Below are 25200 nucleotides of genomic sequence, written 5' to 3' on the forward strand. Positions count from 1 at the left end.
TAGTATGATTTCAAATTGGTGCAAAGACTAGTAACTCACTTTTACTGTTCAGAAGTGTAAAACTGGGCACTTAATAAAACAAAAACCCTAATATGCTATGACTAAAATACAGCTGAAATTGAAGTATTTCAGCATAAAAACTTGTAAGGTTATGAAATGAAATAACCGCAAAGGCTCAGTCATAAATAACGCAGGAGGGAGATTTCATTTCATTGGTAGTGTGCCAATGCACAAATCCATTTTCGCACATGCCACTCATCTGTTGTGACAAATAGGCTAGCACCCAGCAGATGACATGACAACTGGTACACACAAAATCCAAGACTGTGCATAGTGTTAAGCAGTAGTATGTTTCACGCTCAGGTCTTTGCCAAGAATGGTGCTTTGGTATTCTTTTTGGTGGCACTTCCTGCAGAGATGCCTAGCAACGTGCACGATGACATGCTCTCCCAAGTTATGCTAGTGATTGTAAAAATAAGTTCATTTGGCTTACCAAAGTGATTAGGTTCAGGCTAGAAGATCATGAGTTGGTAAGTCAGCTTGGTAATGCATTTGCCTACCGTATTTACTCGAATCTAAGCCGCACTTTTTTTCCGGTTTTCGTAATCCAAAAAACCGCCTGCGGCTTAGAATCGAGTGCAAAGCAAGCAGAAGTTATGAAAAATGTCGGTACAAAAGAAAAATGTCGGTACATGCCGCCACAACTAACTTCTGCCGCCGAATATATGTAGCACTACGCAGGCATACTTTGTAGAGGATAAATACTGGCGCCAAAATCTCAGCGTCAGTAAACAAATTTAAAAAAAAAAGAGGAGAAGACGAGCTTTTTTTTCTCCGCCGCGAGTTTCGACCACTGCATTTTCATACATTATCCAACGAAGTAAATACAAATTCCGTATTGTTCATCTTCGAATGTAGCACAATTTCAGTGTACTACGAAAATCTGACTGGCAAGACTGTTTGGGATGTTTGTCAATATGGCCAACTCTACATTCTGAATTTTTTCCTATCTGTGAGAAGAGATGATTGCTAATAGGAACCTGATGAAATTTGAATCATATACAGTATTCTCTTCACCATAAGAATTATACGAATATAAACATTTTGCCATGTATTCTTTCGTGTTTGCTGCTATCCCATTTAAATCCTGTCTGCCTAATAAACTACGAAACTAGAGTGAGACAACAGCAAACGCAGAAGAATATACGTATCGTGTCATGTTTATATTCGTATTATTCTTATGCCTAATAGTGATACAGTCAGAAATGAAGCACGGCAATTGACTAGATTTTTAAATCTAAGATGACTCAAATTTCTGTGCAGAATTTGATGTAATAAAGAAGCGACAGCAAAGATTTTCAAACGGAGAAAAATTTTCGCCTAACTTTCGTTCAGAACATGTTCTGTCATACGCAGTCTATTATTTGATTCTTGTTGATCATTATCAAAGAAAGCAGCAGTGTAAGTAACAACAAATTGCGGTCTCTTGCCATTGTTTCGCTAATGAGACGAGTCCTCTTTTTTTTTAATTGTACGCGGCGGTAGCGCGCACAAAAGCAAGCCGTGCCGCGTGCCGCGACAGGCCGTAAACACGCACTATCAGAATGCAACAAACAATGCATGACACAGTGCAGTAATGCATTTTCAGCTTAAGAGTGATGCAAACACCTATAACAAAGAAAACGGCAATTATCAGATCAAAGCAAAATAAGCAATCGATTCAAACCAGACGAAGCACGTGAAAAAGGAAGGGCACCCGTATAAATACGGACGGAGCGCCTGACGCATAGCAATGGCTACGTGGTAAAGCTTAACTGCTAAGCTTACGACTCGAACCAAACTACTGTAGCTGTATCATTCATTCGACCTAAATTGTGTCTCATATTACAATGGACAAACTTTGTTTCGATTTGGAGGTGCGGCCTAAAACTTTTCTCTCCCCTTGAATTTCGAGTCTCAAATTTCAGGTGCGGCTTAGATTCGGGAATTTTTTTTTCCTTTATTTCGAGTCTCATTTTTCAGGTGTGGCTTAGATTCGAGTGCGGCTTAGATTCGAGTAAATACGGTATGCAGAGCAGGTGGTAGATAAAGAAAGAGCTCCAGGTGATTTCGTACAAGCAGAAAATCACTCACCAGGGACTAAAGATTACAATCATGGAGCATCTGATTATTGGAGTCCACTGAACTGAATCAATGGTGCAAACTGCATTCTAAACCTTGTGTTAGTTGGCAAAGAGGTGACACAGTAACACGTTTGCACCTGTTGTACTAAGTAGGCCACTCTATGAATGCACTGGACAATAATGATATTAAAATTTTATGAGCTAGGAATATATAATAAACAAGTGATTTGATGGACACTGTCCACTAAACAACACTATTCTGTGAACAGTTTTTAGTAATTTCTGGGTTAAGGTCAACTAACTACACTGATCTTGAACAAAAAGAGATCAGTTGCTGTAGACACTGCACGAAACCATTGTCGAAAATGAGTAGTCCAGAGCATTATTGATATTTTTCATCTCAGTATTGGTCTCAGCTGTTCCACACCATTACTGATTTCAAAATTAAAGGGCTTTTCAAGTTAACGTATGATTCCCTGTATGGTGCCAAACATTTGCTTATTCAGAATTAGCCACAGATTATTATTATTATTATTATTATCAGAATCAAAGTGACCATTGTAACTTGTCAATGAGAGTCTTTCATTTACTTAAATAATTCTTTTATTTATTTATTTATCTATTTTAATTATACCTGATGGTCACACAGCTGGAACCTTCAATCGCTGTGGAAGTGCATGACATCATCACTGTCCCACGTGGATTCAATGTGCTCGAAGACTGACCGATAGGCCGATTGAGCTCATCAGAGATGTAGCACATATGCACATTATTTTCAACAGAGAAATGCACCAATATGCTGCCCTCACAGTTCATTGTAACATATGTGCACCAAATAACTTGCTGCTTAAAAAACTGGCTTATGTGTCTGCTCGCTGTTGTCCATACCAGCACTAGCTGTGCACAGCTACATGAAAGTCAATATGGCCACTGTAAATGCCATCAGGGTGTTTAAATGACTTGATACACACACCATGATCACTGCAATACAGAGCTGCAGTCCCCCCTCAATCTGTTTCCACCCAAATTCATTGTCTGTTTCCTCGACCCCTTCCCCCTCCAATGCCCCCACGGAGATGGCACAGCTCATGACCTGCTCAATGGAGATGAACAAACTCACCACCATCCTGGCATGCATGTACCAGTCTAACCCCATACCATGTCTGACACCACATGACGATGTCCCCAACTGGCGCACAAGCCTGCCTGGCATGATGTGTACACCCTACCCATTCCCCAACTCACAGTCACCAGCATGCCTCCCCACCCAGTCACACTCTCCACCCCCGAACTAGTAGCATCTGAGGTGACTCAGGCACAAGCAGCTTGTGTTGGTATCTGCCAACTGCTGGGCACCTCCATGACTGATATACAACACATGGCAGGCATCAACAATGTTGCCACTGACTGGCTTAGTCACTGCTGCACCATTACAGCACCCCCTCAATTATTTCATGCAGGCAGCTGACCCCAAATTATAAATACTGCACAGCAATCCCATCACCGGACTCAACCTTGCCTCCCTTGTCAGTGTGCAAAAGTAGTCCACCATGTCTGCACTCTTTCCATCCAGCTAATCATCAGTTCTCCCATGTCCATATTGACCTCACTGGACCCCTCCCATCACCAAATTGCCACCGGTATATACTCATAGTCATCAACAGGTTCACCCAGTGGCAGACAGATATGGTAGCTATAACTTTCAAGGACAATAGCTATGGTTTTCTGGTCATTTGGGCCTCACGTTTTAGGTGCCTTGCCACATAATGGCAGATGTCGACAACAGTTCACATCAGGCCTATTTAAAACATTACCTGCAACATGTGGTACACTTGTTCATTTCATGACCAGTTACCCCTTGCCACAAATGGCATGAAGGCAAGATCCCACAGAATACTGTAAGCTGCCCTCACATGCCATAACACAACCTGTATCCTAAATCTTATGTTGTTGGTGTTGTGGTCTTCAGTGCAAAGACTGCTTTGATACAGCTCTCCATGCTACTCTATCCTGTGCAAGCCTCTTCAACTACAAATAACTACTGCAACATCTATATCCTTCTGAATGTATTCCCTCTATGATTTTTACCCTCCACACTTCCCTCCAGTACTAAATTCTTTTTCCCAATTCTGTTCAGGACGTTTTGCAATCACTGCTTCCCTCTCATGCCCCTTAATTCTCATAACTGCCGTCAGGATTCTGTACAAACTGTAAATAGCCTTTTGCTACCTGTGTTTTACTGCTGACACCTTTAGAATTTGAAAGTTGCACCTACTGCCAGGTACTCCATATCAGCGACCTTGGTAGTCATTAGACATCATGAGAGAGCAGAATGGGGCACTCCGCGGAACTCATGGACTTCGAACATGGTCAAGTGATTGGGTGTCACTTGTATCATACATCTGTATGCAACATTTCCACACTGCTAAACATCCCTAGGTCCACTGTTTCCAATGTGATAGTGAAGTGGAAACATGACAGGACACACACAGCACAAAAGCGTACAGGTGGGCTTAGTCTGTTGACTGACAAAGACCGTCAACAGTTGAAGAGGGTCGTAATGTGTAATAGGCACAGGATCCATTGCAAGTACTTTGACAGTTAGGCAGGGGGTGAGAAAACTTGGATTTCATGCTCGAGCGGCTGCTCATAAGCCACACATCATGCTGGTAAATGCCAAACAACGCCTCGCTTGGTGTGAGGAGTGTGAAAATTGGACAATTGAACAGTGGAAAAACATTGTGTGGAGTGGCAGGGTGAGGGTATGGCGAATCCCCGGTGAACGTCATCTGCCAGCGTGTGTAGTGCCAACAGTAAAATTCGGAGGTGGAGGTGTTATGGTGTGGTCATGTTTTTCATGGAACGGGCTTGCACCCCCTTGTTTTTTTGCATGGCACTATCACAGCACAGGCCTACATTGATGTTTTAAGCACCTTCTTGCTTCCCACTGTTGAAGAGCAATTCGGATACGGTGACAGCATCTTTCAACATGATCGAGCACCTGTTTATAATGCGCAGCCTGTGGCGGAGGGGTTGCATAACAATAGCATCCCTGCAATGGACTGGCCTGCACAGAGTCCTGACCTGAACCCTATAGAACACCTTTGGGATTTTTGGAACGCCAACTTCGTGCCAGGCATCACCGACCGACATCAATACCTCTCCTTAGTGCGGCACTCCATGAAGAATGGCAGCCATTCCCCAAGAAACCTTCCAGCATCTGACTCAACATATGCCTGCAAAAGTGGAAGCTGTCATCAAAGTTAAGGGTGGACCAACATCATATTCCAGCATTACTGATGGAGGGTGCCATGAACTTCTATATCTTTTCAGCCAGATGTCTGGATACTTTCCATCACATAGTGTACATCAAAGGCGCAGCCAATGTAGAACTAACTTTCTGAAAATGTGGAACATCAAACCTGAAGGCTTCTGTGATGCTAATGATGCATCGGAACTTGATCAATGGTGGGCTATATTTTTATGTTAGTTGGAGCAGCAGTTTTTTATGCTTAAAATACCTAATAATGGTTCTCTATCAAATACAGAAGCAACAGCAGTCCAAGTGGTTGCTCTACGAACTGTGTGCTAAACAAAGTGAAAAAAGCAATAAACATGTTCTGTAATAATAGAGGTGCCACTGCACTGAAACACAATGGCATGCATCATGCTCAAACAAAACACATTCACATGCAGCAACACACTATACTTGAGCTAATTAATTTGGGAAAATTCAGCATCAAGTCAGTCAGTGCCAATAAGCAGCGAGCAGATTTTTGGACAAAGAGATAATTTAATTCTCTGAAAATATTTTTGCAATTTTACTTACATTTACTTGGTTGGTGCATTAGTTTGTAGTGATTTTGTTTGGCATGCTGCTATTCCAATTTATAAGGGTTTATTTATCAAGTATCATTTTTTACGTGTAGTTCATTGTTGCTATTTGAGTTTACATATTTTCATTTTCTCAGTTGGATATAATGAGTGGAGCTGTGGATGCTGGAAAATGGAGTGCCAAGTGGGGAAATTGGAACATTTCCAACAAACTCTTTTGTTTGAGCTCAGTATAGGGATGATAGCAGCAGAGGCAGCCAGAAACATTTGTGCCACATATGGGGATAATGTCATTTGCTGGAGCATAGTAAGAAAATGGTTTTCTCATTTTGACATTAGTGACTCTCCACATTCGGCATGATCTTCAATGTTTGATGAAGATTTTTTAAACACTTTAATCCACAATGGTCCATGTCAGTGTACTTGAGAACTGGCAAATGTGATGACCTATGCGCATTCCACCATTATGTGACATTTGCATGTAGTGGGGAAGGTTCAAAAAGCAGTTGTTTGGGTAGTGCATGCTCCAAGCCAAAATAACAAAAAGCAGCAGGTGGCCATATATGCAGTTCTGCTTGCATATTAATTGGCTGAGGACTAACACTGACCATTCCCATCCTGTAACATTACTGGTGATGAGACATGGTGTCTTTATGCTAACACCAGGAAAAGAAAAGAATAGCTGAGACCAAACAAAGCTGCAACTCCCCATACAAAGACGTACACACCCAAAAAAGACAATGCTATGCATCTGGTGGAACAGAAATGGTGTGGTGTACTACAAATTGCTTCTCCAGGGTGTAAACTTCACTACTGACATTATTGTCAATAGCTGATATGTCTTACAAACACAATCCAAGAACAACGACCAGGAAGACTTAATGAAGACTCCATGATAATGCCCACCTGCATTCTGATAGACTGACAAAAAACACTATATAGGAGTTGGATTGGGAAGTCATTCCATGCCTACTTTATTCACCCAATCTTGCGCCCTTAGATTTTCATATTTTCTACTCTCCATCAAACAACCTTCAAGGAACTTCCTTTCCATATGAAAATGTGCTCCAGACATGGCTGGAAGAATTCTTTGCCTCAAAATCACAATTTCTGCAGGAGCAGAATCAAGAAGTTATCTCAGCTTTGGCAACTATTGCAAATGGTGAAGAAGTACTGTATATATTATTGATGACTAAAGTTTCTACTGTGTGTAGCTTTCATGTTTATTAAATGTATGGGAAACACTACAGACTTATGCTCCAACCTAATATTTACTGATTTCCTCTTTCGTTCATTCATTTAATGTTTCAGTAAGTGGTGAGATACTAGTGTTTACTGTCAATATCTATCTAAGGTAAGAGTTTACCACCCCACTGATATAAACATGATTAAAGGCTACTGTAGCATTCACATCAAGTGATTTAAGAAAAAAAACTGGAAAATTAAGAGTAATTTAAAGCCCACCCCACACAAATATTAGCCCACTGTCTTAACCATTGCACCACTTGGTTCAATTTGTTAATTAATTAAAATAACATCATTGGACTTGACTACCAACATCATCTTCCTTCCAAAGTATCAATATTAACATCACATTCCGAGACAGTTATCAAAATAAAAGCACAGAAGAAGGTAACCTACATACCAGTTTCTGAAACCATAATCTGGATCAAAGTGGACAGTAAGAGAAATGAAAAGTTTTTAATATTTGGTACCTTCAATACTTGCATCTTGAATTTCAGTTTTGTCTTAACTTCAGCATGTGTTCAAGCTTACTTGAAAATCTTTCTCTGAAACTAGTTCCCAACAACACAGTATCAACAACGTATATTTAAAAAGGACAGTGTTTCTCTTGAATCATGAAGCTACAATGTACTCAGCTGTACTTTTCAGGATATTTGTCAGGGCTAGTGACATCCAAGAATGAGAGCTGGTTTGAAAAATATGTTCTTGCTCATTCAACTGCAACTAGTCACCTTACTAATGCTTATTTGAGATGCACCAGTGAGGTAAGAGAAAAATGAACTGAATAACCAAACACATTTGTTATTTCAGCTACATGTCCTTACCAGGGAATACTGCCTTGTCAAAGCACCTACTGTGGCTTATGTGTTTGCATGAAGCTGTAGTGCAGTTACTGCTAGGGTCTTACAAGCAGATTAATCAGTTAAAGAGGATCCCACAATGCCCCTCCCTACCCCCCTCCCACATTAATTTCCACAGCCCTTCCCCAATTCCCAAGGTACCTCAGTACCCATCCAAAGTGTCACATGATCCATGCTGAGAGGTGTGTGGCACATGGAAAGAGGTGTCATGAATGAAGCCTCAGAGATACTGGGCAACCCTGAGTAATTAGCCTTGCTCTGTGTGAAGCTCTTTGGTGATGACCTAACAAATCATCAACACAGATGAAAACTAAAAACACCAAGGGACTTGATGAGATCTTAAATTCCCAAGCATCAGTACTAGAACCAATGGAAGATGATTTTGCAACTAGATCTGGCGATAGAGCAGTCCAAGAAGTGATAATCATCACTGAGATGTCAGACTGGGACAAGGTCAAATCCTTGTCTGTGGCTCAGAGGAGAAAAATTCTCAAAAAAAAAAAAAAAAAAAAAAAAAAAAAAAAAAAAAAAAAAAAAAGGAAGGCAAAGAATAAATGGAGTGAACTGAAAGATCTCAAACCTAAGATCACCAAAAAGTTCTCCTACTATTAATAGGTACTGACTGGCTTTACTAGGTCTCCTACTACTCATTATGGGTACTGACTGGCTTTACTAGGTCTCCTACCAGTCTTTATGAGTACTGACTGGCTTTATTAGAATTACAGGGACAGAAACCACATAGTAAATTCCACTTTGATGTGGGCAACAGTGGGGCAATATCACTGATGTTTTGTCTCCCTGTGTAAATCAGTCAGTCAGTCCATCAGTTACATGTTCTTTTCATTGTATATAGTAGCCAAATCCACAAGTATGGCTTTGTTGATAATGAATCTTCACTCGTAAATGCCTGGCTTGATGAAGGCCAATCATATGCTGAATACTCCCTGATACATAAGGGAAATGTGCAGGCTGTCCATTTCATTTTTGTATGCCTGCCCTCCACTTACCCCTCGAAGCACTACCTCTGAATGAAGATATTAGGTTATGACAATTCTCCTGATCAATCTATTTTCTTCTGTTTTTCCTTTTATTGGTACTTTGCCACATCTTTCTTTTACTACCTATCCTCCCTCCCACTTTTCTTTCAGTTTCCTTTTCTTTGTTTTTCACATTTTTCCTTTTTCACTTTTTATGTTTTCCCATGCCACTACCTCTTGCAGCACACAGTTTTTAGCTCCACCATTTTAAATTTACATTCATTTACTTGATTATTATTGTTGTATTTGGCCATATGTCACCTATGTGTTGCTTCCAGCACAATGTGTTCACTTTGCTGGTTTCCCTACCCTTGGCCAACAGGTGTCTCTCCTCCTGAGACTATTTACAAATACCACAAGTTCATCATATTCTTAGGACATGATATTGTAAACAAACAGTCTGTTGATACACTGAAAATTAAAAGTACCATGAAGGGGCACCAGTCATGCCATCAGTAAATAGGTGGCACTGCTTTCAAGGAAACAAGTCCTGTCCACAAGTCATGTGGTCACAGACATACTTCCGCCTGCTTGATATTTAAGGCAGAGCACAACCTCCAGTGGCAGCATTCAACCATCCTCTCAGTTCCAAGCCAGGAGCTGGCTACATCTAATAGCTCATCAATCGGAACTCCCCAAGACCAGGCCAGATGCTCCATTCTACAATTCACTGTCTCCACACTGCTTCCTGTTATGCCACACTATCCAGCCCACCTGCATTCCACTCCTACAGCCACTTGGAATTGTTGTAGTGCCAGTGGGTTTTGTTTCTGTTACTTTCAAGTGATCACCAGCATTTTTTCAGTTGCTATCCAAACTTAACTTTATTGTAAACTTATGCCGTGTATAAAGTGTTCTTATATTCAACCTGGGAATAATTTACTACAGTTTACTGAGGCTTAACATTGGCAACAAGAATAAAGACATGTTTTCTGCTACACTTTTGTCTTATTACAGGAGCCATTGCTTTCTTGCTCAGGTTGGTTACTTAATGTGAGTGACACAGCCATGCTGTGTGGACACTTTTTACACATTTCTGAACTATGTGGACTTGAATACCAGGTGTCTGTTTGCTGTTATCATTGTGTTACTGGGAGGTCAGTGCCAGGGGGAAACAATTCAGAGTTGATCCTGTGCCAGGCTTCATAGTAGCACCTCCTCTGGCTCCAGTGCATTCACTGTCTCTTCCACCATCCCCTTGTCTTGTCCACCACCATCCACTGCCATGTTGCTGCTATGTTTAGTCCTTCTCCCAAGGGAGACTTTGTCTGATAATCTGTTGCGGACGAAGTTTGAGTCCACACACTGTGGTTCCTGGAGTCCTCAGCTGTTGCTGTTCTGCCTGGCCACCATGCTCCCTACCCTCAGCTGCACTCACTCAACACTGCGTGCAATGCCACTTCATGCCCTGGCCACAAAAATGAAAACCTCATTTACTGATTGACAAGAGCATCGAGCATTCCAGAAAGTGGTTATTAAAACCACATTAAATCAGAGGAAGTCCAGCTGGCACAATGTTTAAAAAGAATGGGGTACAGTGGTCTGACAGCTCCTCATTGAACACTCATGTCCAGCCTTCCTTATGAGAGTGGAACTGCCCAGGGTGCATCACCAATCCATCTGATGCCTCTGCATTCTGCTGCACCTCAGCCACCACCCATTCATTGCCCCCCCCCCCCCCCCCCTCCGCCCCACAAGACTGACTTTGCTTCCATCCTCTGGTGCCTTTGTCATGAGAATGCAACCAAGGCTTCTTTCCCCACTCACTTTCCTTCTAGCTGTGCCCAGAGCTGCATCCATGATGCAAAAGCTGGCTCTCTGCATAAAGCACCATGACTCAACTGCGACCCAACCACTACCCAATCCTGGTTGCACCTGACACTGCTTGTTTCCAATACCTTTACCTTGGTGCAGCCATGATCAGCCTTCATTCCCAAGATGGTACTACACTTTCCCTGCTGCTAAACATGCAGCCTGCATTCTTAGTGTTGGCCTCTGGCTCCACTTATGGACCCTCTCTACTATGATGAAAAGTTATTTCCATAAAGACACTGTTACGGTGTGGCTAATGGATGTAAAGTAATTTGCAGAGATGATCATGATGTCACTTATCTTGAAGCTGTCGAATATCCATTGTACATGTGGTTTCGTTGTCTAGGCAATAATTGATTCCTTTGCTGCTCTGGATGAAAAAGGTGTGGGTTTTGACTATTACCGCACTACTGAAATCGTGAAGCAGGATTCCACAATTTTTTGTTTAGAAAAAAGACATATTTATTCTCAGAACTTTGAACTCGAAAGTAATTTAGTAAATTTCACAATCTCAAATCACAAAAATAAAGTACCACATGGATTGTGGACATCGCATGTTTATCAAGAAACACACATAAAAACAACAATTCCCGACTGCGGCCAATACACGAGTGGCCAAAATCATGTTGCTGACTAAAGATCACAGAGTCATACTGACAAAGAACTTATGATTTCTGTATCAATTAATGATACTGTATTTTAAAGTTACATGAAATATCAAACAGCATAAAGGATAATTCAGTGATAATAATAATATGAGTGACAAAACTGTACATATAAATAATGCAAGTCAAACTTTTAGAAATAATAAAAGTCGTAATTTAAATATACACACTCTCAAATTTGCATTGATTGCACCACCTACCCTAACATCATACTAAGTGAATGCTTTTTGAAAACAATTTTAATTAGTGTATAATATCTCATAACAAAATGGGCTCTAATGGTCAGTTACATTACACACTACAGCTGAACCCAATGCTGCCCCCATGGTCAAGCCTGACACTGCCCACCAATAAGTACCACTGCTTCCAGTTGACACAGCCATGGTCGATCTCTTCCTTTCAAGGACAGTACAGCACTATGTGACTCTGCTTCTATGTAACATACATCCACCCTTCTGATGTAGATTTTTTTTCCAGGTTCCTGTGCATGTCACAGTGATACCCTTCCCACTACCCACTCGTCTCACTCCAAACAGTTGCTCCCATGTTCTGGCATAGGCTATGGCAACAGCCTTTCTGCCACCCCAGGACTCCCTTTGGCCAACGTTTTTTTCCTGAGCTCCTGTGTCCATGCAATTTCTGTTACTTTTTTGTTGCATCTCTCCACGCTCCCATCTCCCTCCTGCATTTGTGCACTCCTTACATGCTCCTTACATACCCTTTCACAATTCTGCGCCACTTCTCCCTTATGCTCTCACAGAAGTGACTGCTGTTCTCATGTTTGTCAGTACTTGCCGTCACCGCGTCTGTCATCAGCAATGCCGCACTCCTGATGGCTGATTGTTAAAACCTAATCTCATAATGTCTGCAGCGCCTCTGCAGCATCTGCTCTGTGGTCACCACAGACATCACGCCTCATGTGGGACCAACATTGGGTCACAGTCTTGGAACGAAAAACTAATCTAATCTAATCTACCAGGTCTGCCTCTGTGGGCCACTGTATGCATTACATCTGGTAGTCTTCTACACTACTGCTAATTCTCCTCCATCTTCTCTTCGCAACACTGCCCAGGACAGCCACAACCAGAACAGCATCCACCGCACAACCTCAGGTCCTGGGTTCCTGGGATTGGGTTGCAGCCACACAGGATTCCCCATTCTACTAGGCCCCTCATATCACCTGAGGGAAGCTTCCATTCAAGATCTGTGGCCTTCCTCAAGATAGCTTCACCAACTTCTCAAGGGGAGAAAGGTGTTGCATATTGGCCACAGGCCAACTATGTTACACTTCCAATATGTCACAGTGCTGTGGTTTTCCTATCCTTGGCCCGCAGGTAACTCTTGTCCATGAACTATTTACAAATAGCACAAGGGCATCACAAGTTGTTGATACGACACTGTATACAAACAGTCTGTTGATGCACTGCTTGTTATAGGGACCACCAGGGACACCTTCTGAGAGTGCATGCATCAGGAAACCACTGGCGCTGCTTTTGACAGAACAAGTTCTGTTTGCTTGTGATGTGGTCATGGATGCTGCTTCACAGTTTGCCACACCACAGGGCCTTCCTGGACACTGCTCCTACAGCCACTCGGAATGAGGCATCCCTTGGAACAGTTATAATGGCAGTGGACTTCAAGTGATCATGAACAGTCTTTCAGTAATTATCCAAACATCACTTTATTGTGCACTTGTGCTGTGAATAAAGTGTTCTTGAGGTCAACCTGGGAATCATCATTTACTAAAGGATGCAAAGTCCAAACCAGGTCATAACAGTGGTGGCGAAAGACTTAACAGTTATATCTTATCATATTTCCTATTTTTGACTTCAACTTAATGCAATGGGCAAAGGCATTTTCTTATAGCTGATTCCCTCTTAAAATATTGACTTTCTTCCATCAATGAAATTTCTCTTGCATGATGAGAAGTACAGAATGGGACTTATGAGTAAGGTAATTCTGTCATCAATGCAAACGTTGTTTGAATACCTCAACAATTTACTAGACATGCTGCTATTGGAGGTAGTATGCCCTTGCATTCTTCTGATTTTTGGAGGGACTTACCCACCCAATAATAGAGTGACCTACCATTTAATGTGGGCTCCAAATCACAGTGCAACATTGTATTTTTCACATTAACAAACAGTGCCAGAGGTGAAATAAGTGCTAAGTAATACAAAATGTCCGAGTATTGAGCAAGGATCAAACCCGAGACCTTTGGATCAGGAGGCTGGCACTTAATCACTGAGTCAGCAAGCCACACATGGTTTATATAAGTTGAATTAATTAATTAATCTATTATCTTCACTTCTGTGTCTTGGGAGAAAATTGGTTTCAAAAGATGAACATGCATTAGTGTCTCCTTGGTATTTCTGGAGATCAACCTCCAGTTGTTCCCAGTTCTGGGTCCGATAGCTAAGTGTTTTCTTTTTGTCTACTACTATCAGTCCAGGAGTTGCATATATATTCTCATTCAGCATATATTACACACCTTAAAACTGGAAAAAAATCAATTTTATTGGATATACGTGTCTGATTCTTACCGTATGTTGTTTGAGTGTGTGAGGTTATAAATTATGGAGACAAATGCTTCCACTCCACACTGAGGCAAAGCTCTAGATACTACATACACCCTGTGAGATGGACTTGTACATTTTTCAGCAGCAGACTTCAGATTCTGAATCCACTTCTCGGTCTTAGGTACTGTGTTTACAATGATGCTCCTATTTTGATCAATTTTTCTTTCCTAGAAACATTCATAGTAGTTATTGTCCTACTTAGATCATTATCATCAGATTAAATAAATATTTGTTAGGCATTTTAGTGTGAAAATGAGATTGTCTTAATGCATATTGAGGCAATCTTCAGTCTGTCATGGAGATGCAGATATTCAACACTTTTCATATTCAACATCTTCCTCTAATGGTATTTTCAAAACACAGTGAGTAGGAAACTAGTTGAAATGTTATGTCAATTGATAAACTAACACAACTCCAAGAGAAAACTGTATTGCAGTACTTAAAAATTATGAAAGTAACATCATGCTGAGTGACCTCCTAGTCAGAAATTATGGAGATTCTTAATAAAAGGGAAATACATTACTCATGAATATGAACAAACCTTCTTCAACAGCAGGTATTTTTTCCCATTAATGCAGTATTGAATCACAGTCACAATGTTTTTTCCTTGTTGCCATGAACTTTTATTAGAAACAACAGCAAGCAAAAACATTTCATTTCCTTGAAGTAATGATTCAGCTGTCATTAAAGAGGTCTCATCTGCGATTACCAAAATGCAGTCTGACAGTATTTTTCCTGTAGCTTGTGCATCTTTGAAGTCACTAGCTCGATCAATGTCAATCTATGAAAAAGTTACAATAATGATTAATTGTGATCCAGTTTTATATTAATAAACACAAATAAACAGTTATTCATTCAAATAATCTATGTAATTATGATTCAGACAAAAAGTCAGAAATTAATGTTAAGAAAAATAGTGAGAAAAGTAGTATGTATTGAAAATAACTTGGGAATTTATTTTCCATTCTTTCAGTACCTGTGTGCATACTCTTCATTTATCTTGATTTTTGTCCATAAATTCTTCTGTTTTGCTTAATCTATGTGCATAACAAAGAGTATTAATTGGCATTATTGAAACTACTCCACTCTCTGCTTTCCCAATTGCTTAACTGTGCATGAAATAAATCATTCATAGTATATCAATTAAAATGTCAAACAGAATAGGACTGTCTCCTTAGGAATTATAGAAACAAACCAACTTCAGCAATGATGACTGAAAGACAATGGGAAAAATATCAGCTTGCAAGCTCGCAGAACTAGTAATAACTTGAAATGCTTTATATTCTCTTTGGGTACAGGTCTGAGTAGTTCTTATGGCTTCACTTTTGGTTTATAGTTTCCTTTTATGTCTACCCTAAGCATTTGATGATACTGAACGATTAAGACTGAATATTTATCTCTGTGTTCTTATGTCAGTCATTATTTCCTCTTAAGGAACTGGCTTGAGATATTTCCCTCCTGATAAACACCATCAGTTCTCATGTTCATATCTCTGGCATACATTCACAGTGTGCAGTTTAAGTTAAAGAATTATTATCATTATTACTATTATTTCCCCAGAATAAGATAAGGTACACTGCCCATTTATGTAGGTTCATAGTGAGAAGCCCTGCGTTAGTATAGCACAAATCAGAAAACAAAAAATTAATGAGATTTTATTTACAAAAGACCTAATATCCTAACAGTCATGCAATAGGTTAAAAGCAAAGTATTTCTGAATCTGTTGGAGGTAAATAAATAATAAATTTGCAATGTTTGTACATCTGTGAACATGTGTCGTGGTAGGGGACGAAAGAACTGGCCCTTCAAAACTAAAAACTAGCTTTACTATGAAACAAACACAAAGCAGCAATCAAAATAAAGTCAGTTTGTTCTAAACTGCACATCTTTGTACACCTGTGAACTCAAAATCTATTTCTGAGTAACATTCAAAACCATGTTTTTCCACCTTGTCCACTGTATCATGCTTGCTTGGATATTTCTTCCCATGTTGTCCACAAGGTGGGTAATATATGTGAATATGACCATCATCAAGTACCATATAAATGTCGGTGTTCTCTCAATCTTCATCTTCATGCACCATGGTGCTGGATGGTTTGTACTGTTATTTATAATGGTCACCCTGATGTCAAACTGTCATTATATAGATGGTTGTGTGCTGTCTGGGTCAATACAGCTCTGTTATCAAAACTAGACATAGTTGTCTCACTGGGAATTCCGCGATCGTTCAATAAGTAAAATATGGAGTTTCAGTCTTCGATCGCTATTCTTTATTTTCAATTACCGGTTTCGGGCTAGCTGCCCATCTTCAGATCATATGTTGTAGTTACAGAGTAACTTGTCCGTACAGAACACACTGTTCACTGTCATAAGTAAAGTAAATTTACTTTACTTATGACAGTGAACAGTGTGTTCTGTACGGACAAGTTACTCTGTAACTACAACATATGATCTGAAGATGGGCAGCTAGCCCGAAACCGGTAATTGAAAATAAAGAATAGCGATCGAAGACTGAAACTCCATATTTTACAGCTCTGTTAGTTTCCTCAGGGTAACTACAAGCCACAATTTGTACGTGGAAGTCACCAAATGGTGTAATTGACTGTCTGTGACCACTATGAGGCAGATCTTCAATGTTTTGTGTCTCACTATAATGACTGAATATGTTGTACATCAATTTGGTGAGTAAGTTTTGTGCAGACAACACTCTTGCCACAATGTGACAATGCCTGATCGAAGCTTGAAATGACCATTCATGGCATGTTGACAGATTTACCAGAATAGACAAGCCATATTCTCTCATTGACAATTTGAGACATTTGTACTGTACTTAATGACAAGAAAATGCATATTTATATTTCCCTCCTTTAAACAGGTGGATGTACATAAATTTCCTATGGTCAAAACATTGCTGCAAAAGAGGATTTTGCAAAACCTTCTTATCTCTGTATGTATGAATATTTTATTCAAACATACAAACAGTAAAATGCTGATATATCTGGAACAGGAGAAGCATTTTATGTTGTATGGTTACCACTAGCTTACCTGTATTTCAGGAAAATTGCTTAATGATGACTGCACAGTTTCAGACAAATTACGATCAGTACAGATGTCTTTCACAGTTCCTTTGGTTTTGGATTTTAATTCAGCAGCTTTATTTTCTAGGATAATTTGTAGTGAAACATCTACAAATTCATTTATGTTCTGTGTGAAGGAATGCAGTGTTAGTGTTACAGCACAGTCCATTTTAAATCCAGATTACAATTACTGTATTAACTCTTAATGTGTTTTAGTAAACAGTTGTTTTAAATACCTTAAATGTGGATCTACTGTGTGAAATGAACTTCACACTTCCAAGCTTTAGTACCATTTTCTTTGGAAAACTGCTTGGAGGAACATTTATGTCAGTTCCACATATTTCTAGTCCATCACATTTCACAATATTTAAATGCTTGTGAAATATGGCTTCTGTCTCTGCAAAATGGAAAATACTGGAATTGATTATGAGAAACAAAATAACTACAATGACAAAAACAACAACAACAGCAGCTTCAGGTAAATAGTTACTTTCTGATGGCACTACAGGTTTCACTGTTGACATTCTGATAGATCTGTAAGAGATTTTACTCTCTCTTGTTTATTCTTTACATAATTACCGTATATTTTAAATGATTTTATATTATGTATCAGATTTTTCAGTTCGGCTACTTGCTGCAAAGTGAACTACATGGTTGCACATTGCAGGACAAAAATTTATTATATCTCAACTTTCGTGAGCTTCAATACGCAGTATAGTTACATCCAAATATATTGCTTGCCACGTCTGTCAATATTATATCATAACTTTGTGTGAAAAATGAGTTCAGGAATTGTGAACTCAATAAGAAAACAACAGTAAAGTTCATGACACATCCAACAGAACAATCAATTTTTGGAAGTATAATGTAATTGGGTAGATAAAAAATCTTCTTACCAAGCAGTGACAGGAGAAAAGTAGTTACTGATAAGAAATGCTGATACGAAAGAAAGTAATATAAATTAGGGCCAGGTCGTTGGCAAAATCAAGGCACCTAGGTCCCCATTTCACTACATGAGTCATCTGGACCTCAGTGCCTGTTTCACCACACATGCCATGCAGCTGGCAACTGGCATTACAACATGTTCTTGTTTCTCACAACACACCTGGCCTTAATTTCTCCAGCCTCAGCATTTCTTTTCAATAACTAGTTTTCTCCAGCTGCCACTTGGTGAATAAATTTCTTATCTATTGAATTACATTATATCAAAAGCTCCATTAGGAATTTATGGAGAGTACAGTATTTTTAGTGACACCACTGGATGTACCCGATGGGTAATACAGACCTGTTGATATGAGTATGTGTAATGTTTCACACATCTGGTGAGGTTGCTTGTGACAGGAATGGGGCCAAAATCACAGGCAGGTCACATGACCTTCCATGGTGAGCCAAGTATAAGGTCACTCAGTTTGTGGTCTCTGCTTCAGATTCAGTTATCCAACTCACAGTGTACTCTTTAGCGCCTACTGTTTTCTGTGAGTTTAATTCAAAAGATCATGAACTTTTGTTAACCACTACCTCTTGCTTATATGGAACTTTGATAATGAAATACATGTTATCCAGCTAAGCCACACTTGAATTTCACACTACTCTGGAATGATCTCCAAATAATTTCTACTGTGGCTCATAAGACTCTTTCATGGAAACCAGTTTCTGCTTGGTTCATGGACTAATTTGACTATTTATGTTGTTGTGACAGGCGTTATTTATATTTAATAAAGCTGTGGTCTAATGTGAGGGCTCCAGTACTGGTGATCCAGAGGTAACAATTTTGCTTCATAATGTAGTACCATGGATGCCAGATATTTCGAGCTCTAGCAGTAATGGCTTCATGACTTGATAAAGCACTTCACTAGTTCACAAGAACAAAGCATCAGGAATTACTCAAACATGTAAATGGTTCAATGCAAAGCAACTCAAACTGAAGCAGCAGCATCAACAGGTCCTGAGAGGCATCCCATTTCTGCCATTTAATGAAGCTCAAGAAGACTGGGAAATATATTAAAAATGCCTTGTGCTGCATTTTCAGGCAAGTGAGATTAAATGTCCAGATCACTAATGGGCCTCTTCGCTGTCTACAAATCTTCAGTTATATTCCTTTCTTCAAATACCTCATTGTCCAGCATTTCAATGTTACCACTGTCTGATATATTATCTTTATTGTCTGAACATTTTTCCAACAAAATGCATGTGGTATTGGAAAGGCTATAAGTTCTTACAACACTACAAATCAGGCACTATAAGTTATGATACTTGGATTGCAGAATTGCAGGGATGAGTCAAAAATGTATATTTACAAGTTTAATTCATGAAGTAGTGAGGCACTTAAATCCATATAAGGAGATCTAAATGAAATCTTTAAGAGCAACACTCCTGGCTGAAGTGCTATGATTTGCACATGCATCTGTAATATCAGAAGTGGCACAACAAACTTTTTTGGCTGATTTTGACATCTCACATGAGGTTCAGAGCTGTACTGATACAGAACAGTGGGTTTCCATCATGGACTATAAAGTGGTAAACGGATTCTGTTCAGTAGCAGTCAGCTGGCCATGTTCTCCACAACCCTGGGCTATTGGCAGGTGTTATTTGTGGCAACATACTTTATTTCCTTGCAACACGGATGATAACGTCCAAGTTATGAGGATTAGTGTTGTAAGTGTTTATGTAGACATCAATTTGCAGAAGTATGCATTAGTGTAATGAGCACAAGACAGCAGCTCCAGTTGATGCAAGTTAAAACATTTCAAACAGTGATCAGATGCTGATGCCATGTAAAATTTTGCTACATGCAACAGTGTAAAACATTCTAGTGACCTTTTTTTTTTACAGGTGCACTGGGCTCAGTAAAAAGCCAGCCAATATTATTTAGTATGTATGCTCTCTCACCCAGTGCAGTGAAATTAAAGTGGTGTGTATACAGCCACAATGAGGTGTCACTTCTAAGTCACTCTTTTTTATAATCAGGTCTCTTGAACAATGTTATTTTTGGTTGTGGGAGATGTGTCAGTTGAGACTATCTTTGGCTTCAACATATAGTCCACTTTTGTAGTTTCATTACATAATGCAGTACACTCCCTGAGATTGATGATGCCTTGTGCCCTTGATACAATTAGTACAAAATTTATGCCACAGTTTGAACCTCGTTTGGAGAAAGCAGTTGACTTTCTGGCTCTCATTTCCTTAACGGAAATCCAAGATGTTTTGAAGCCTCTCCCCCCTCATGAGTTCCATTTATCATGAAGGTTGAGGTTAAGACTGAATTTGACAGGCAACAAGTTTTGCCCTCATGTTAGTCTGTGGGCTTCGCCATTAGTGGTGGTTAGGAACTCTGTGAGCTTCGTCTGTTATATGGAGATTTTAAGTACATCATTAATGCTCAGGTGGACACTGATTCTTATCCCTTACTTCATTAGGATGAACACTTTTCTAAACTTCCATGCGATTCTCCAAACTAGATCTCACAGGGCATATTTTTATTCCTCTTGATGAAGTCTCATGAAAGATATCAGTCTTGAACACAATGTTCAGTTTATATCAATATAACTGAATTTTTGGAGCTCTTGCTCAGAGAACACTTAAGTTTAGCTTTTTCAAATGTGCTTTCTTTCAGTCTTCAGTCACTTACTGAGGTTATATCATCAGTGAAGAATGCCTTGAGCCCTCCGCAGAATATGTAGAGGCTATTTAGAATATGGCTGTGCCTACATCCATTAAGGACCTACCTGTGATTTATTCCCAAGGCAGCCTCCACATTCTGCCCACTCAACCATATTGGTAAAAATGGATTGTCTTATCAAGCAGTACATACTGATTTTAAAATTGAGTTAAAATTGGCCTGGTGTTACAGAAGGAGATGGCACAGGAGATCAGTATATGGATGAACTGGACAGGACATTATCTGTTAATAAAGTTTCTGGTAAAGTTATTGATATATTTCAATAACTCCTAATTTCCACTGCAGATATGTCTGTGGGTAGTGGTGCTGGAAGGGAGAGACCTTTTTGACGTGATACAGATGACAGCTGTCACAGTGGAGGTACTATTTAGATGGTTGGTGTACCTGACATGAACAAACTTACAAGTAGAGGCATCTGCAAAGTGGAAATTGACATCTAGGAAGGTGGGTCATTGAGTTGAGATAGACTAGATGATGCAGATTTGGGAGTAGGTGTTGACTTTATGGTGGAAAGAGTGAAGGTTGTCCCTACCATGAGCCAATATCATGAAAATGTCATCAATGAATCAGAACCAGCCAAGGGGTTTTATGTGTCGACAGGATAGGAAGGATTCTTCCAGATGGACCACAAAGAAGCTGGCACAGGACAGTGCCCTCAGAGTACCTATGGCAGTACCACAGATTTGTTTACAGGACTGACCATCAGAAGTTAAAAATTGTGGGTCAGGATGTGGTCGGCTAGGAGGATTAGAAAAACAGGTGGTGGGTTTGATATCAGGAGGACTTTGGAAAGATAGCATTCCATGACCATGGAGGATGTTGTTGTATAAGGACATCACATCCACAGTGACCAATGAGGAGTCTGATGGTAATGGGACTCTCTCTCTCTCTCTCTCTCTCTCTCTCTCTCTCTCTCTCTTACCTTTCCTCCCCCTCTCTGCCCCATTTTTCCATCCCTCTATTTCTCTCTTCTCTGCCTCCTTCATCTCCATCTTCCTCTCCTTTCCTCCCCTCCCAACTCCTTTCCTGGCTCTACCTCATATGTGCTCTAACCTCTGCTGAGGCATCTGTCAAAAGACTTGCCTCGTGACTACCAAGTCATCCTCTCCTCATCTCTTGTATCCTTCCACACTCCCTATCCATCTATATCTGACAGGCAACTGCTCTGAATAATCAATAACCAACGGTCAATCTCACCTCCAGCTGGAGGTGTGTCCATTTGGGTGTCTGTATAGTTGTGTGTACTTTTGCTAAAAAAAGGAGCAAGAGCTTGGAAACTACTGCAAATATGAGGGTTGCCCAGAAAGTAATGCATCACTTTTTTAACAGCTGAAAACAATGCTACAAATCCGAAACATTGTGTATGTATTATTTGAAGTCTCCTGGGTAAGTGTGCCAAGTTTCCATCACTTCTGACAGGTAGCATACCTACCTGACAGTTTCAATATGGCATCTGTAGGTGATGTATGTTACAAGCAATGTATCATAATTGAATTTCTCACTGTAGAAAAAGAAACTGTGAGGAATATACAAAAATGGTGCGTAAAGTTTATGGAGCATCTGCTGTTTTTGACAGATGTACAGTTAGTCATTGGGCATGGAGGGTGAGGTCATCAGAAGGCAGTTTGGCGGAGCTCCACGATTTGCAGCGCTCGGGGACACCATCCATGGCTATCATAGCTGACATGTTGCAGCAAGCTGAAGCTGTCATCTGGGAGGATAGACACATTGCAACATGTTTTGTTGCAACATGATAAGGCTCGGCCCACACATGTCTGAGGACTGCTGAAAACATCGCTAAACAGGGCTGGACAGTGTTATCCCATCCACCCAACAGCCCTGACCTAGCCCCTTGGACTTCCACTTGTTTGCACCATTAAAGGATGCCATTTGTGGAAGACATTTTGAGGATGATGAGGAGATGATTCACACAGTGAAGCAGTGGCTCCACCACCAGGACAGGAAGTGGTACCAACAGGGCATAACACCCTTGTTTTGCACTGGACGAAGGCCATAGAATGGGATGGAGATTACGTGGAAAAATATGGTGTGTAGATAAAACACTATTCTTTCATATGTGTGATCCTCATTATGTTCAATAAAGAGTTGTTGAAGAAAAAGAATGTGGTGCATTAGTTTCTGGGCAACCCATATACTGCTTTCTGCTACATGTCTGTATACACCACACATCAATTAAATATAGGTGAGTGTTTGCCTTTCCTTTATTTTATATATTATTCCATCCAGGAATTCTGTCATTATCAAGCTAAGTCCTGCTTGAACTTAATTCTTATGCTGTGGAATGATCTCCAAATAATATTGTAGCTCTGAAGAATCTTTCACCAAGAACTGTTTTTGCTTGGTTCATGGATTAATAAACTATTTACTTTGTTGTTGCAGAAGTTATTTATGTTCACTAAACATTGTGGTCAGAAATGAGGGCTACAGAAGTAGTAATCCATTAATTTAGTTAATTTAGAGATATACTTTCGCCTACTAGAGGTGGTGAAGTGATTGATAGATTAAACTTATCTTTATCAGATGTTAATCTTTCACTTTCTCTATTCAAATAGCAGATTGCTGTTTGTAATTCAGAAGCATCTAGGTGTTGCAGTAATTAATACAGGCAACTTGCATCTGAGAGGATGGTGATTTAAGTCCCTGTCCAGCATGAACATTTAGATTTTCTATGATTTCCCTAAATTTGTTAAAGCAAATGCTGGAATAGTTCCCTTGAAAAGGACACAGCTGGATTTCATATCTAAGTTTCTCCAATCTGAGCTTATGCTCCATCTCTAATGACCACATCACTGATGAGACATCAAATCCTTACTGCCCTTTCTTATTTTTTATACGTTAGCTTAGATGGTGTCAAAAATCCCCTCAGCTCTATTTATTATACTACTACAGGTTTAATTCAGGTTCCCAGGTTGTGCAAAGGTCATGATAAACATGGTCTGGTTGTCATATTTAAAGACCAAATCTAGAAACAATGATCACAAACATTCTGCCAACTGCCTGGTAGAAGTACGGTAAGCAGGCACAGTATACCATGTACAGTAAAGACTGCCTTCACTCACAAATATTCAAGTTTAGTTATATTACACACTGCATTTTGTCCTTAATGGTTCAGTGCTACATGTAATTTAGTTCTCATGTCAGTTCTCTTGCCTTGATAGAGGTGAGAAGGTAGAAAAGTGTGTTATATGTTCTAGAAATGGTGACAGCTGCACCTCATGATGATAAATGGTTCAAATGGCTCTGAGCACTATGGGACTTAACATCTTCGGTCATCAGTCCCCTAGAACTTAGAACTACTTAAACCTAACTAACCTAAGGACAGCACACAACACCCAGCCATCACGAGGCAGAGAAAATCCCTGACCCCGCCGGGAATCGAACCCGGGAACCCGGGCGTGAGAAGCGAGAACGCTACCGCACGACCATGAGATGCGGGCTCTCATGATGATATATTCATTCAGGTAACACATGTTTATATATCCCTCAGGACAGGTTCCAGAGAAGATAAGGATTAATCACATGTGAACCTTAATATCTAGTGACATAGTTAAACTATATATTTACATATGTCTTGTAGTTATATTATTATCATATTGCTACAAGATACTACAGAGGAATACATCATTATAATTAAAATTACCAAAATTATTAGACCCAGCAAAATCTTTGTGCCCATTTGGAATATTTTATGATGACATAGTTCTGCTTCTTCCAACAGGTATAGACTCCTGAATATGTAGTAGTGGCGGTTTGTTTTGTATGAGCTCAACACTTAACTGTTGAGCATGAGATATGCAATGGCTGATTGTTCAAAGCATTCACATGCTCTTGGAACTAGATATTGAATCTTGATTATTATACTTTCAGTAAATTAATTAATTTTCATGCATTTCAATTTTTACTGTTTTTGAAGTGTTACAGCATGAATTTTACTTTAGGGGTCATTTTGAATCTCTTCCATTTGGCTGTACCATGCCCTGCACCATATTTGTGCAAAATATCCTGCCTTCTTCATTGAAAGTAGACTGCGATATAGGGAATCCATCTTCTGAAAGCTACATATTTGTTACATTCAAATGCTATGAGTTGTAGTTATAGACATCACAAAAAAACATTTATTTCACTTAATTTTTTAGAGTGGACACAGTAGTTTTACTCTCTCAGACAAAGTTTATCTCTTCATTTGCCTGAAATTTTAGACCCAAGTTTCTAAGTCTGAATAAATTTCACTTTGCTATATTTTATTTTTATCTACAATGCTGTCCCCT

At 39.7% G+C, this 25200-nt stretch overlaps 1 protein-coding gene across 1 annotated transcript in view; it reads right to left on the reverse strand.

Moving 5' to 3' along the window:
* The window catches only part of LOC126191105 (fatty acid synthase-like), a 394390-nt gene that overhangs the window by 121773 nt on the left and 247417 nt on the right, over positions 1-25200 (reverse strand). The window contains exons 19-22 of the mRNA XM_049931844.1: positions 17469-17629; positions 17201-17359; positions 14697-14936; positions 14120-14322 (exon numbers count right to left, since the gene is read on the reverse strand). Coding sequence (XP_049787801.1) covers positions 14120-14322; positions 14697-14936; positions 17201-17359; positions 17469-17629 — 763 coding nt within the window. The remainder of the gene's footprint in view (positions 1-14119; positions 14323-14696; positions 14937-17200; positions 17360-17468; positions 17630-25200) is intronic.

Source organism: Schistocerca cancellata, chromosome 6 (genome assembly GCF_023864275.1).
Source record: "Schistocerca cancellata isolate TAMUIC-IGC-003103 chromosome 6, iqSchCanc2.1, whole genome shotgun sequence".
Taxonomy (NCBI): Eukaryota; Metazoa; Arthropoda; class Insecta; order Orthoptera; family Acrididae; genus Schistocerca; species Schistocerca cancellata.